This window comes from Adelges cooleyi, unplaced genomic scaffold, assembly GCF_023614345.1.
Source record: "Adelges cooleyi isolate 19-005CV unplaced genomic scaffold, UGA_ACOO_1.1 ACOO_flye_CR_arks_rails_tigmint_CR_PRNA_21, whole genome shotgun sequence".
Lineage (NCBI taxonomy): Eukaryota > Metazoa > Arthropoda > Insecta > Hemiptera > Adelgidae > Adelges > Adelges cooleyi.
This window is the reverse complement of record NW_026095871.1, coordinates 13,406,501-13,423,081: the sequence shown is the minus strand read 5'-3', so window position 1 is coordinate 13,423,081 and position 16,581 is coordinate 13,406,501. Positions and strand designations below refer to the sequence as shown.

General features: G+C 32.1%; 2 protein-coding genes across 4 annotated transcripts; one reads left to right on the top strand and one right to left on the bottom strand.

The window, feature by feature from the left end:
- Nucleotides 1-565: 565 nt before the first annotated feature.
- LOC126834301 (uncharacterized) lies at nucleotides 566-10,964 on the bottom strand. 2 transcript variants are annotated; one of them, XM_050566119.1, is made up of 13 exons: nucleotides 10,731-10,964; nucleotides 9,414-9,460; nucleotides 9,153-9,311; nucleotides 8,277-8,468; nucleotides 8,065-8,184; nucleotides 5,807-5,909; nucleotides 5,567-5,681; nucleotides 5,112-5,247; nucleotides 3,125-3,250; nucleotides 2,200-2,326; nucleotides 2,015-2,135; nucleotides 1,376-1,578; nucleotides 566-1,244 (listed from the first exon to the last, which is right to left on the bottom strand). In XM_050566119.1, exons 2-13 carry the CDS (start codon nucleotides 9,424-9,426, stop codon nucleotides 965-967), a joined length of 1,695 nt encoding a protein of 564 aa, XP_050422076.1. In that variant the 5' UTR covers nucleotides 9,427-9,460; nucleotides 10,731-10,964; the 3' UTR covers nucleotides 566-964. The 2 variants fall into 2 exon arrangements, with proteins under 2 accessions (XP_050422076.1, XP_050422075.1); XM_050566118.1 differs by lacking the exon at nucleotides 10,731-10,964 and adding an exon at nucleotides 10,317-10,427.
- Nucleotides 10,965-12,532: 1,568 nt separating this feature from the next.
- LOC126834302 (SUMO-activating enzyme subunit 1) lies at nucleotides 12,533-14,966 on the top strand. Of its 2 annotated transcripts, none has more exons than XM_050566121.1 (7): nucleotides 12,533-12,661; nucleotides 12,808-12,990; nucleotides 13,059-13,230; nucleotides 13,292-13,527; nucleotides 13,592-13,692; nucleotides 13,776-13,905; nucleotides 14,645-14,966. In XM_050566121.1, the coding sequence occupies exons 2-7, from the start codon at nucleotides 12,884-12,886 to the stop codon at nucleotides 14,796-14,798; spliced, it is 900 nt and encodes a 299-aa protein (XP_050422078.1). In that variant the 5' UTR covers nucleotides 12,533-12,661; nucleotides 12,808-12,883; the 3' UTR covers nucleotides 14,799-14,966. The 2 variants fall into 2 exon arrangements, with proteins under 2 accessions (XP_050422078.1, XP_050422077.1); XM_050566120.1 differs by having other exon boundaries at nucleotides 12,605-12,744.
- The last annotated feature ends 1,615 nt before the right edge of the window (nucleotides 14,967-16,581 follow it).

Here is a 16,581-nt window from a genome sequence, read left to right as displayed (position 1 = left end):
TATTATCAATATAAAATCTGCTACAATACTTTGATTTTTAACTACAAAATTATACCTATTTTATTTGTTAATTGATAAGTTTGGATTCAAAGAATTAAAATCTGACATACAAGAAAAATGGTTCATATTATGAAAGTGTTCATAAATGCTTGTCCACTTTATACGCATTTTCATTTCAAACGCTAGGAGCTAAATGCTCGATGCCAGTAATCGTTAAGCACAACATGTATCAGAAAGTCCTGCGAGTCACCCGTATGTCAGAAGAATCGAAGACGACGAAAATTATTCAAATAAGATGAAATTACATATTTTGATGTTTTGGAATATAAAAACTGTGGAAATTATTTCACAAAATGTAAGTGTTTTGAAAAACTCAGAAAATTGGGCGGAATAAAATTAATCAATGAAATCTATGAAGTTTTATTAACATTGTATCAACAAGTATTCTAATAATCGTATGTAACATTGAGTAAGATGAAATTAATACATTTTGTAGCGGAGATGATATTATTGAATATTGAAATCAATTTCCTAGATGATTATTTACATTTACAAAAGACATAGGTACTCGTAATAATACATAATTATTTATTAATGATTTTACAGTTCAACAAAAACAAAACATAATAATAAAAACCAATATTACATTTCATCGCTTACACAGACTAGGTAAAATTGTATTTTAGTTAACTATCGATTAGGTACTAATTTCAAATTTGGAACTATAAACCCGTGTAACCGAAACCCCAACATCCTGCATTTACAGATCACAATGCTTCAACTAAGACGTCTTCCATTTTAATAGATTTGCATCACGCATAGTGTGTATAATATTTACAATATAGTACATAATTTTTATTTTCTTGTTGTATACCTCGCAAACGGCATAATTAGCGGGGTCCTGGAACGTCGATAAGTTTAGACAAATATCATTTATTATTGCAGTGCGTTTGTAGTACAGCTGTTAGTCGTTCAGTACGGACAATATCGCTTTGACAACTGACGCGGCGGCCAACGACGCGTACGGTTGCCATTCGTTTTTGACCGATCCGTCTTTGTAATCTGAAATGCCCCTGATCACGGCGTAGGAATGACAGTAGTTGCCCATCAACGACCCCATGACAGAATCGAACTCCGAATCCACGGCCAGCAGTTTATATTCCGCGGTAAATTTTTGTCGGATAAAATCGTTGGACGTCGCGCTCAGACCTCCTCCCACAGGACCTACGTGTATTCTCGGTCCCCTGCAATGCACACAATTTGTCATTTATCTCATATATATATATATATATATATATATATATGGGTATGCCGTATGGATATGATTAGGCATTAGCATTCGGCACACGCTGGCCGGAAACAGCATAGAGTTTACCTGTTTACGTCCAACTGTTTCTTCGAGATCGGATGGGTAATTTCGATGAGGTCTGTACCGCCGACACACATGCGGAGTTTGTCTGATTCTGCTGACGGACGATTGAACTTGGCGGCGTCGTCGTCTTGTTTGTGTTGACCGATCCCTTCCAACCCTTCGTTCAAGTAAGTGTCCCACAACGGTACGTGCTCGGCAGATTTTACCTGTAGTTAAAGTTATTTAGTTGAGTCAATCACATAGTCGAATATTTCAAAATTAAAAATGAATAACCATCAAATACACCGATTTACATTATTTTAGGATAAAAATAATTGATCCATAGGTTTTATGATATTTTACAACACTAAACTGTTCGATCGTTTTTATGTGTTTTTTCTTACGTTAACTTTGTACGTTTATAATTTTATCGATTTGGTTTAAAAAAAAACAGCGGCATTATTTAAGGGAATGCAAATTTGTTAGATAAGATTTTTTTTAACGATCTAAAAATATGAAAATCAATATAGTGATAGATTGAAAAAAAATGTCAAATCCGCCTCTGACTTCCGTATTGTATGTTGAACCCTTTAATACATATTACATAATAGGATTTGCCATTGTAAAGAATGTAGAATTTTGGCACCTCATTCGATCGCTTACTTCAGTTTGCAACTTCATAGCCGCTATTTGTATGTCCAACCTCTGAGGGCAGTACTGACGACAGAAGAATACTGTGTTACCTCTTTCGTTTGTCACGTTCTCACAGTACGTGTAAACAGCTCTGGAAAAACCACATTTAACCTATATATAGTCTGTGCACTATCATAATACTATCATATACCTACTTCAGGTCGTTTCCACAATGAGAAACCACAACGTCTCCTAATTTCACGTGCTTGTCATAGTCGGTATAATGTGGCACTCCTCCGGCTACACCACACACAAACACGTGTTCGACTCTCTGAAACGTTCCTAAAAATTCAAAATGAACACTATAGAGAAATATACATTTTAGTTTGCCGAGAAGCTGACAATGTTTACACCAATACAAATTACAACGTATTACACAACATTAACAGTTAATTGTGTTTTGAAAGTATTATATTTGTTTTATTTTCAAAGGCGGTCAGAAGGTCATTGGAAAATAATTGGTATCTGTAAACACCAATGCAGTTTCGGCTGTAAAACAAGGAATATAATTCTGTACACTGTTCTTTTTATATTTATCACATTTACATGACTTTTAAATTAAGTGAAAGCTCTTGATTTCAATTGGATAATATTTACTTGAAAACGTAAGTATTGTTTTTTTTAAGGTATAAATATTGGTCTAAATTTATAAATTACCGAATAAATCTTTACACCAAGTAAAGATAGTTTAGGTTATTTTTCTCTCAAAAAGTTACGGAGTTGTTTTTTTATAGGAATTTTCGGCAAAGATATATTTAGAAAGTAAAGGTTGTTTTTGTACGAGACGGGTCATTAGATCAAACAAATAATTACCAAGAAAAAATTCTTAATAGTAAGTAAAGTTCAGCCTATAATAATTTTAATACGGTTATTTTTAAACCAAGCTAGTAAAAAAAGGTTATTAAGAAAATATTAAAAATATCAGTTTAATATTGAATAATACATAATCGTATTCTAGTTACATTGTTTTTTTTAAGTTGTTAAACGTTAAAATTATAATTATAGAGGGATTAACTATGACAACAACTTTGTTGTGAATTTCATCTTTAATTAAAAATTGATTTATTAATTTTCGCTTACCTAACAAGCGAGTAATAGCGTTGCCGGCAGCTGTTGTTGCTTCTCTGCTCAGTCCCAATGCTGGCAGTTTAGTGCACACCACGCTGTGTTTGCCCATCTTTCCCAAGGTGTAAACATTTGATTCTCCTAAAGAACATAGGAAATGGTACTTTAAGCTGCACGCAACAGGTGTCTTTTTACACTAGGTATAGTTAACTAAATGTGTTAAGTTTTGCAGCTGTTATGTGTTTAATCGTTTTGGTGATTTTGTTCTTTGGTATTTTTTATACTACTGAAATGGTTTAAAAAAAAAATGTATAAACTAGTGTAAAACGATGCTAGTCTAAATAACAGCAGGACTAGAAGGGCGTGCAATGTCACTTCAATTGTTCTCAAGTCAAGATAATTAAAGAACAGTATGAAACCGCTAAAATTAAACTCGGCGTATCTCAAATGTACCTCGGTGTCATGGGAAATGTTTATAAATTATAGTTGAGTACATTTAGGTTAGTACTTGCACTGGGGACGACATGACATAGCGTGTAGCTTAGTAAACAACTATAAAAACCATCAGATACTACTTCCTAAAAACAAAAGGTTCGCAATCGTCGACGCACCGTATTTATGTAAATCCAATTAGATAGTAGGTAATATTACAACACAACAGTCTTTTATACACAAAAAACAAATGAGTTATTCGACTCGTATAAAAATTAAAAAAACGTTTTTAACGGAAATAAAACAGTTTAAGTAAACGTAAAATAACCCAAACATCAAACTACAAAATTAATATTTTTCAAAAATAAATCGTAAACATATTTTTGCCCGATTATCATTCGGCTATTGTTTTAAAAATACAAGTATTTTTGTTTTATGTTGTATGGATATGCCATGTGTTGTTTATATAAAATTGACTTTGACCTCGTCGTTTATCGAACGGCCTTATAACGTTAACTTGATTTTTTTCAACCGTATTATTATCATACCAAATTTGGCAGAACAAGTGCATATTCAGCATAATCTAAAACACACGTCAACGAGAACAAACAAACACGCTGTATATCTATTAGATCTAACGCTGTTGTATAATAACTAGTAATAAACATGGTTTACTACAAATAGTTTTTTTGTTTTTCGAGAAAAAACTCCATAGACAGGTATATGGTTAATAAGTCGGCCTTGAGCCTAATTAGCGTTAAATATATTACAGGTAATACGGCAAATAGGTACGTTTATTATTGTACATTAAAACAATATAGAGTTAGCCCGTTTGCCCGTTTACCTACTACGATATGCAACTTTTAAACACTTAGACCTTGACTACGCCTTGCGCGCTGCAATAGACGTTTTTATATTACAATACAACTACCGTTGTTTGTAAATTAGTGTACATATGAACACTGTAGGTACATTAATCATTTTAACGTGTAGATGTCCGGACCTATTGTCCCAAATGTTTTAACCTGATCAAATAACAATAAATTAAAAATATGTATGTGGGTCAGTTATTACTTATTGCTGACGGACAATCAAGAAAGCTGCACTTTACAGCACCAGGTTAACAGTCGTCATATTATATTTTAGAAAAAATTTGGCTTTTGCGACGTAGTTTTCAGATTGGAGTTTATCGCATTGAAATCTTACGGAATCCGATTAAAAAGTCGAGACAACTAAACAGCCATAAGACTCATCAATGGTTTACCGGTAACTCGCTTAATTATTGATTTATTAAGTCACGATAAACTATTTAATGGGCTTTAATCGCGCTTGTGTTGGCAAAAAAAATCAAACACATTACCATAGCTTCGGTATGTCGACCGAATAATAATTAACAATTGGACACCGCCTATAGTGCTAAATTGTTTACCGTAATAATTGTTATCGATGATTGTGAGAGTAAAAGGGTTAAATGGCCGAATTATTAGTGCAGTTGACCGCAAGTGATAGGTGCTAAGTATATACCTAGGTCCTACGTGATATGTATGATATGTACCTAACTAATGCTTACCCACTGTGTTGTATCGCACAAACGTTTCTTTGTTGTCGATTAGCGCGTCCACTGCCACTTTTTCGCAATACTCTGCAGTGATAATGGCCACGGTCGGCTGACGGTTGTTTTGGATGATCGGCATTTGTTCCACGATCTTAAACACCCATTAAGAGCGACGCAATCGGTAAGACACACACAATAACACGGGTAATAAGATGTATACATAATGCGTAATAGACCGCGAAAGGCCGGACTGGGTTATTGAGTAAATCCGGATTTTCATAAAAAAAACCCGAAACCAAAGCTTCATAATCAAATTGCGTAGATTAAAAATAGGTTTAGATTTATAACACTTTAGAGTAGGTATAGGATCATTAAAATCATAAAAATCCGGATTTGCCCCGACTCAATGGTGAGCTGGTGTCTGGTATCCTCCGAGTTGGATTCAAAGACCGTGGCTTCTGGTTTTTTACCTTGTCGTGTAGTACCACCCTCGTGTATCCACCACCGTCCACGCGTTTGACGATTCCTGTTTTTTGCAATTCGTCCATGTTGTCTTGCACGTCAGAATGGTTCCATCCTTTTTTCCTATAGTAAACACACCTCGATTAATAGCATTTACTTCCTGTACATTATGGGTTTTGTGGTGTGTCAAAAACCAAAAAGCTGCTAAAGTTAAAATAACAGAATAGGGTAAATGATTAGCGTCTTACTTTGAAATGTCGTCGACGGTCAGCGGGTTGGGATACGATGATTCGATTAGTTCTCGCAGTTTTGTTTGAGTAACGTCCTCTCTAATTGATTCATCTGTAGAAACTAGAAATATAAAGAATAGTAGTAATTATTTTACAAAATCTGGATGTTTACCCATGACCAAAAACAGTCAATTTATACTTATAACAGTTAATATATAATTATTATTGTCATCGTATAGCTTATTTTAACCGAGTGTAGGCTTAAAAGGCCTAGTTCGACCTCCTCTGAGGAAAATGGAAGTTTCTTTCTTTACACAATCACCTGCCCAGAGAGAGAGAGAGAGAAGTCAACTATAGCGGAAGTTATAGAGCCGATTCGCCTCAAACTTGACCCGAGGAATCATAACATTAAATTGTCCTATTTCCACTGGTCATTAGGGTCAATTAGGGTCTAGGGTAAGAAATAAGTTATTTTTCGAATTATGAATATTATTTCGTCATTTTTGTAGACTCAAGTAACTTGAGTACACCTATATTTTTAAGATGCCCACCATCTTAACAGACAATGACAAATACTTGGGTGGACATTAATGACTGATGTGAAAAAATACAGCACACTTTTCTTGTTACTAATTTATCACCATTTATCAATGTCATACATATTTCTTTGAATTTGATAAAACGGAACATCGGTAGTATTAGAAAATATGTGTATGACTAAGTTACATCTATAGGTAATTACGATTTCGGATATGTTAGGAATGTTAAATAATATATTTTCAGATTTTTCATGGTTCTTGAGTAGGTTACCGGTTACCTTACAGGTAATAACATTATAATTTCTTATCGTCATGTACACACTGAGTCATGCAGTTGATATAAATTACCATTCCTTATAATAATCAATAAAATTGCTCTAAATATGTTTATAATACTTAGGGAAACGTTATATTTTAATAAAAATGTATGAATTCAAAAACGCAATAGTAAAACACATTTTATAATGACTGGGTCGAGTAGGCTCTTAGTAGGTCTAGATGAGTTTTTCAACATTCTAAACCTAACCTGCAATCTTTACCCGTTGGGAATTTTTAGTAATTACATACGCCTACGGCTTTCACCGTGAGACATTACCACAAGTAAATACTTGGATGCCTCGACTCTATTAGTAATGAGACTATTATTACTATTTGGTTCAAACTTCAAATGCTTTCGTCTGAAAATAATTTTACCGCACACTAAATTTTAACTAGTTATATACAAGTTTTAGTGGATATAATAAAAAGTGGAATCAAACTTTTATAGAATTATATATTTAGTCGAAAAAAAGAATAAATGTGAAAAATTACCTAGGTCTCAGGTTCCAAGTTCAGTATTATAATTTATAAGTAATTCTGTGTATTAGAGCCAAATATGACAAATGTTGTTTTTTTGTGCCATTTGATATGCTATGATTAGAATTATTTTATGTTCTTATGTAAAAATACGATAAAGGTATCTTGTTTATGTCTCAAATTACACAATATTTTAGCTTCAATGGCGAGTTAGGAGGTATATTTAAACCTGACGAGAAATCGTATCCAATATCGAGAATTAAAATAATATTTATTTTAAAACTAGATTCACAGGGAATTATGTCAAACGCTATTATATCCATAGACCGAATTATTGTCTATTAATATAATATGGATTATATTCATAATCCACATTATGGTTCGAGAAAAACCGAGTTAATTTGGGCATTTGATCTTTTCAACTTGCCCAAACTATCTTATTTCTCACCTACATCATACTTGTAATGTTTAACCTTCATACGTCTTCATCGATACGTGTGGTTCATTAATAGTATTGTATTATGAATGATGTATAGATAACCTATTTTTCGTAGAACCAGATTTAGCCTAACAATATGATTTAACAAATCACAAATTGTATAAAGATGTTAACTGGTCATTGAAAAATAATATCATGAATCACTATTTTGTGATATCACAAAAACCCATAATCAATGACTAACAAAAAAAAATCTTCAAATATTTTTTAGCTGTAAAGCAAGGCTGAGAAATTACACGTAGGACGTGTTATACGATAATATAAATATTGAATATAATTGAGGTCTATTAGGCAGGCTTTATGTATTTAATTTGGCCGATTAGATTTCCGGCGAATTATTGTGTGTAGTTTAAAGGGATGTAAACCGTAATATGGTTATAGACTTTTTAAGTACACAATTTAAACATTAAATATATTTTATACATACATAGTTCTTATCATACCTGCACGGATTGGGATCGCTGCCGTTTCTTCTAACTGTTTCAGTTCGATTTCGAGTTTCGTTACGACCTTGTAGCCTTTTTGCATCAGAGTTAAAAGCCTTTTGACGAATCCCACGTAGTCTAAACGATAAAATAACGAGGAGACAATTACTCGTAGTTTACTGAGATTGATACAGCGTTCAGATTTAAAGGTCTTGCTTTTAAATTATTACCCAGTGGAAACTTGTCGGGTAATATAACGTCCTGAAAGAACTCTGAGGCTACCGTAGAAGCGTCCGCCGTTCGGTCCTGCCGGCACCAGAATTTGATGGTCCGGCGCTCTTTGGTGTGCATCCCCGTCTGACTGTTTATTAAAGATACGGTAAATTGTACTGAGGCATCAAAGGGAGTGTCATCATCGCCGACTATATCATAACACGTCAATATGGTCATTGGTAATTGTAGGAAACAAAAAGGTTCGAGATGTTTGCAGCAACATTGAAGAATGAAGCAATCACTTTGCAAGATAATGTAACAAAGTGTGCAGGGGAGAAACTAACAAAGAATTGAGACAAATTTATCATAAGCCTATAACATTTATCACAACCGTATAATCTATTAATAAATAAATAATAGTCGATAGAAGATAGCAAGGATAGAGATAGATGAAGAAACGTAAAAGAGGGAATGAAGGTACTGCATAGACTATCAAAGCTCAACAAGAAATGAGAATAATTTCAAATAATGAACTCTTTAATTCTTTAAACAATAGCACTAGGATCAGCCAAGTATGGGTGAACTAGTCCAAGACTAATCCTGAAATATCGAAGTGTCTTTTTTTGGTAGCTTTCCTTCGGTGCTTTTTGAACTTCAAAAATGGAAGGTATCTTAACTTTTATACGTATGCGTAAACATTTTATAAGTTCAGTGAAGTCTTTAGCAGAGTGAAAAATTAAATGATGGGTATTTTAGGTTAGTAAATACGAATTTTAATTTTAAAGTATTAAGGAGTATACAGCACTTTCTTGACTAGTGAGGACGTTTACAAATTGCTTGGAAGAGATATTTTATTGAAAACAATTTGAATTCGTGATTTCAGTTGTACTGACCGTACTTGCCAACTTTGCTGACCACTATGCCACTGTACTGTCCGCCAGCGGTGTACTCGTCGTTCTTGCACCGGTCGTTGTTGTTGTCCGCCTGCCGTTCGACCACCAGCACTGTGCAAGCGGCACTTTTAGACTTGGTCACCAGAACCACCCGTTCCTCTAAAATTCAGTATATGTATCAAATTTAAAAAAAAAAAGGACGAGATCCATTTGAAGATGTTGGTATAGCAAAAATAACGGAAACCTTTAATAGTAACTCACCTTGGTTAGTCATCACGTTCAAAACGTATTTGAAACTGACGTCACCTCTGAAACAAGTTATATGTGTAATCATTGTAATTATACACAGGTGTATATTATATTAACACATATAGTATTGACCCAATCTATCCGATATGGCGTTGCGTAACTGGGACAGGTATGTATATATGTATATATATATATACCTATAAAATATACAAATAACATTATCATTGTCTCTATCTAGTCAGTAGTTTTCACGGGTTTCCGTAATTTTAACGGTGCTTAATGCACTTATATTGTCACCACGATGTGTAATACACATTGTGTATACACATATAATAATACCATACACATTACAATTGGATGCAAGAAGGGTAAAATAGAGGAGACCACTTCGTTATAACTGTAAGACCATTCTATAATAAAAACGTCGATAGGGTTTAAATATTTAAAAGGAGATACCTGGTTAGAGAACTTTGTTTAAATCCAAGTATTAAGTATATATTTATAAGATTTCAACACAATTATTAAAAATTATTATTAAAAAATATATTAATTATTAAAAATCGAAATGGTTTCTCTTCGGTAGCATTCCTTTAGTGCTTTTCGAGCCTCAAAAAAGGAAGGCTTGAAATATATTAAGTTTTGCTAAGTTTAAAATTTCTCGTTAGAAATAAAATAATAATATATAAATATTTTTTTTCTTTTTTAAGTCAATTTTGTATATTGGAATATACGAAAAAACAATTTTAGTACAAATTTAAAGCACCTAACAATTTTGACGAAATGGGAAATTATAAAATAAAATGACGAATTTTTTTTTACGAAAATTAGAAATAAAAAGGAATCGATGATACTTATGGATAAAATCAAGTGCTAATATTATTATGATAGAAAAGGTTGTCCCTCTTAATTGCTCACCTGTTCAACTGAGGCATGTCTATTTTGTAGTTAAGGTCTAAAATCATGTCGACTGTTCCGGCTTGTGGTCTTTTACCGTCTGCGTGGGTTTTTTTTAAAGGGTGCTCCCCCCCCCCTATTTGGAGGGTTAGGCATAAAGCACTTTTTTATACCTTTAATACACACACACACACACACACACGGTATTGTCATTTCAAGTTTTACCAAGCCGGTGCCAGGCACGGGATAGAATCCATCGTAGGAGGCTAATAATAATATTATTTTATGCCGCCGTCAGGAACGTTATTTACTTATTATTATTATTGTGTATAAATTATTTCTATCAATATCATTATCAAACGCGTGTATATTATTATATACACGCGACGAGATAAAATATTATAGTATAATGTAATATATTATTATTATGCTCACTATGTTTATAGGCATACGGTCGGGGGCTTGCGGTCTCACAGCTGGTGTCTGTTCCTGAGTGAACGATATATATATATAATGTGTAATTTATGTTTGTGTTAACAGCTTAGCTTGCTCGTTTAAGTGTAGCAGGTTTGTACGCACAACTCGTAAACAATCCTCGCGCGCTGTCGCGAGCCGACTGCAATCGGTGCAGTTGTGAGTTGTGACACACATTCGTTGGCGAATATTCCGTTGTTATACGTGATTCGTGAAAATCGCAATTGCAACGAGTAAAGACTCATTCGAAGAGCACGGGTGGGAGAGTCTGAAAGAGAGGTGGGAGGAACAAGCTAGATAGAGAAGGAGAGATGGACAGAGAGGGAGTGATAGAGAGGACAAATTTAGGAGTCGGAGAGAACGGAAGAACTTAGAGCGAGTAGTTGGGTTTAACGGCGGTTCGCGTTTGACTACCGAAAAGGTAATAGTAAAATAAAATAGGTAATAAAAAAAAAAACAACAGATAAAGTGCACGTGTCATCGCCCAACTTCTGTTACACTTCCTTCTGTAAAATAATATAGTCCTTTCTACGTAATGTACAACGATCTACGTGAACGTCACGCGTCTGATAAATTAATTTTTGGCAATCTCATTTCAGAATTTTTTTTTGTTGCTTTTTACTGTTTTTTTAAATTTAAATTTGATTTAATTAGGTCGTCTGTCGTGGAATTTTTAACCAGATAAAGTATATTATGTATATTTTTTTTTACACGGGACGCTGTTTATCGTATTACGACAAGCTGGTTTAACACTGGTATCAACTTTGTGGATAAGCCCGTTATTAAAATATTTGGGTACGGAAAATTTAACAATAATGCCATCGAGCCCATTTATATATGTATACTTAGAAATATTTGGTGTAGGCCCCAAAAATATAAACAAATATGTATAAATTATCATTTGTATTTATAACCGTTTTTAAGTTATGGCAGACATAATTATTTAGTCAACATGATTACTTTTTAAATAAATATCGACTTTTCCAGGTATAAAATGTTTAATTTGAATTTTTTTAAATTAAAAGTAATTTGGTGTCCCATAATGTATAAACAGTGTTGTATACATTTCATACATAATTGTGTTTATACTTAATAATGTTTTAAGTGTTTAAATATACATACTTATTTATATTATAATAATTTTATACATAACATACATAATACATTCATACTAATTAACTCAAGAATAACAACAATGCGATGTCTATTTTAGAATAATTTATATTTATATAAAACAAATAGTATACTTCACTTTAACAAAAATAATTTAAGAAGTCCGAATCGTTACGTTCACGTCAGTATGTTCTTCTATAGGAGAACCTTTCATGTATTTTCGCCAATCTGCATCCTTGTCTCCGATTTCCAAAAGCCCTTTTCAATCTAATGCAATTTCGTTCGGCGATATAGTCACTTCTTCTTCGCTCGAATCTTTGTATAAATCGTATTTGTGCATACTTACAGCCTTACAGGTAATCCGTCGCTTCCAAGGTGTGCACCCAATTCTAAAGGATTACCATCATCGTCTAGCATATCGTCTTCGTCTTTCTCCATCTCCTCAGCTGAGTCTTTGGGTCTTCTTTAGCTGGATCAAAATAAGTTAAAAATAAAAGTTCTATAACTATATGGCTTCTGATTAATATCACTATCAGTATTTAAGAATAAAAAAAAACGTTTATACCTAACATAACAATTTATTTTTAAACGGTGCCTTTTTGCCGGTTAAAATAGTTCAGTGATCTATCGGTAGATCGCGACTCACGATCTAACCTAACAGTAATGCAGTTTGATAACGCGAGTAATTGTGTTGATTTTTGTTTACTTGTAAGCTGTCGTATGGACGATTTATCGTTTACCGCCGTTTTACGCCGGGTTCATAGCAGTTATTTTTTTTGGTAAGTAGTGAGTATAACGATAAAAAAAATTTATTAAACCCGACTAGATCAAATACTATACAGTACTCACAGTAGTTGACTAGGTACGGATTCGACATTACACACTTACGTACAGATTCATTTATGACATTTTTGATATTTTTCAGATCCTGTTCTTCAACCGTTATCGTTTTTTAGTGCTACCTAATTCTTATTGATTTTAATATCTTTTACCTGTTTATAATGGCGACAGAAGTGGCGGAAAACGGTGGAGATGTCCAGCTGACAGCCGATGAACGTAAAGTGTACGATAGACAAATTCGTCTGTGGGGTTATGACGCTCAAAAAAAGTAATTCCATAATAACTTGTTGAACTGTTATTACTTACTGTAAAAACGAATCTTGATGTTAATTGCAGACTGAGAACGTCAAAAGTGTTGCTGATTGGATTGCAAGGATTGGGTGCCGAAATTGCCAAGAATCTAATATTGAGCGGCATTCACTCTATTACATTGAAAGACCACACAGACGTTTCGATTTTGGATACGTGCTCGCAATTTCTCATTGGCCACGATAGCCAAGAACGAAACGTAATTTGAATCGACTAGGTTATAATTATAAAAATAAACTTTAATCGCATTCTGTTTTCAGCGTGCCAAAGCTAGTGTCGTCGCGGCTCAAAAGTTGAATCCCAACGTGGTTGTTACCGCTGACACCACACCTATTGATGAAAACGATGAAAACTTTGTCAAATCCTTCGATGTTGTCATTGCTACAGAATGTTCTCCTACCATTTATGAAAAACTCAATAAGCATTGCAAGCAAGCTAATGTTAAACTGTTTATAGCTGACGTATATGGATTGTTTGGTTATATGTTCCAAGACATGTTAGTTACATTCTCATAGTGTACAATAATTTTTCTTTTAATCATATTTTTATTTTTCATTTAGTGGTTTTAATCTTTCTACGTACGATACTGTGTTTCCAAATTATAGAACGTCTTCTTCTGAAATTGAATGCAAAAGAGAAATCGCATACTACCTGACATCGTGTAATAAATCACTATGATATATTTGTTGTATTTAATAAACAGACATATTTTGTTGTTATTAATATTTTTATTCATTTCAATAGCTTTATTGATGTTCTATTGTTTCTTCAAACGTAAGCCAAACCCAGAGACGTGCGAAGAAGACATTGACGAGTTAAAATCGATCATTTCTTCCTTGGAAGGTGCTTCAGAAATACCAGACGAATATTACAGGTGACTAGTATAATTTTTATTAAATATTCTTTGTGTTTATTCTATAGACCTTTATTATTTATTTTCGACTTCTGTCAACCCTCACTATCGTATTCTCTTTCCGTGTGATTTTACAATATTTTAGCACAATACTAAAACATATGGTAAAATGAACCAAGTTATGTTCACTAAACATACTGACTGTGAATGAACGCAAGTCCTTCATTTTATTGGACATTTTGGATTATACACCAGTTTTGTAATATATTTTCAGGAACAAATCTCCTTTACCGGGCACCCCTTTTTTTGAAATCGGTACATGCTTACGAATCTGCAAGATTTTTGACGAACTTAGTTTGGGAGTTATAGACATTTGAACATCCCTGAGATTGACATACGCGGGCACCCGCTGGTGTACATCTACACTTTATCTTTCGATTTTATATAATCATTATCAGACAAAGGTATTACGGCAAAAAAAAAAGACCACGACGGGCCGGGGAAAATAGACCCATCGGCAGCGCAGGTAGACGTCCACCACCAGTATGTCGATTGCAACAATCTTCAAATTTCTATAACTCCTAAATTAAGTACGTCCGGCAAAAAAATTCTTGCAGATTTGTAATCAGCATTAAATTTACTATCAATTTTAATTTAAAAAAAGGATGTCCGGTAAACTAGATTTATTCCGAAATATTTAAACTCTATACATTTTTTGTATAGAAATGAATAACTTGATTAAATTTGCATTTTATTTTAGTGAACTGTTTTGTCAGTTGAGTCCAGCTACATCTATTGTTGGAGCTATGGTTGCACAGACGGCCACAAACGCAATTATGGGGAAATCATTGAAAAACTACAATTTATATTTCTACGATCACATAAATCATCAAGGAAAATTCGAAAAATACTGATTTGTCAATTAAGTTACTATTAAAAATCCATAATTATGTAAGACAATAGTGTTTAAGACGGAGTAAATTGTCCTTATCAAATTGCCAAATATAAACTTAATTATTTGGTTCTTTCTTGTGTTTTTATACAATATTTTTCATTAATAAAATGTATAGTTGATATTACAATTTCGTTATTTTATCATGCAAGATATGTAGGTATAGAATATCTTAAAAAAAAATAAAAAGAATCTAAAAATTAGTCTTAAAAAAAAATTAAACCAGTAATGATTAGAATCAGTATAATTTGTTTTTCTCGTTTATGTTCACCATTTAACGAATGATGTTAATATCTAACTAGCAACTTATAACTAATAACTCTTTGCATACACAATTGACAAATTAATTTTTGGTTTAAGTATGTTTATAAAAAAATTGTATGTCTCTTTTTTATTCTGTAGTTTCATTGCAGGATCAATACATTCTTGAGAATCGAAAAAAATTTCTACATACCAAGGCCGACTGATATTAATCTTGTACAAGTACTTAATTATGCAAATCAAATAATTACTAATCAACAAATATTGTGTTTTGTGACAGCAGAAAATTATTAAATTAAAAAAAAATAAAATAATGATGGTTAATCAATTTTTTTTAAATTTATTAATTTAATTATGTATATAATTTCTCCGTTTATACAATTTAATGAGGGCAACACATAAAAAATAGTTATAAAACACAATACTACTTTCTCATTGTTGTCTTTAATGATTTTTTTAAATTAAACAAAAAACAATAATAAAATGATCAATACATCAGGTGTATTGATACTGGCAGCATTTTCTTCCTCGAATAAAAACAAGGTTCACAAAACAACCTCAATTGTATAAAATAAAAAATAATTTGGTTTCTATTGATGTGCAAAAGATATTGGACAAATAATATAGAAGGGAAACTATAATTGTAAATGCATATTTACTATTAATAATAAAAATAAATAAATCACAACATAAAAATAATACATAAATAAATTGAGTTACTACTTAAAAAGCACTTTTTGAAAACTAAAAAAACCGATAATATAATAATATGAATAAAAAATAAAAATAGAACAAATAATGATATAATAAAATTAAACAGATAAATCTAATAATTAATTTGCTCAAAACCAAAATATTAACACATTGTCAACAACATGGAATAAATCAAGTCTTATAGAAATGACTGCGTATTATTCTTAATTAGATAACGAGAACCTAAAATATAATTCTATTGTTTTTAATCATGAAATAAGAACTGATTTTTTTTTTTTTAAAAAGCGATATAATTGTATATTTTCTTTTTGAAAAATTCACATTAGACATCACACAGAAAAAAAACTATATACACATATGTATCAAAATAATGAACTCAAGGAATATTTTTGTATCCAACATTTGATTGTTATTAAAACAAAATGTTTATGTATATATATATATAAATCATATTTATATATGTTAAGTATGTATAATAATATATGATTTATAACATACTTTCTTTTACACATGTATAAATAAAAATAAATATATATATAAATACAAATCTATATTTATATATATAGATATTTCGTTAGTACAGTAAACTAACAGGTAACACTTTGACTAAGTACATTTTTTTTTTAAACAATTACGTTTGCATAAATAATTTTAAAGTCAAATTGCACTAGTGTTATCGGTAGGTAAAACCGATAAAAAAAAAAAATAGTAATAATAATAAAATAAAAACCGGCAGCATTCCTTATTCAATAGTAATAATAATAATAATA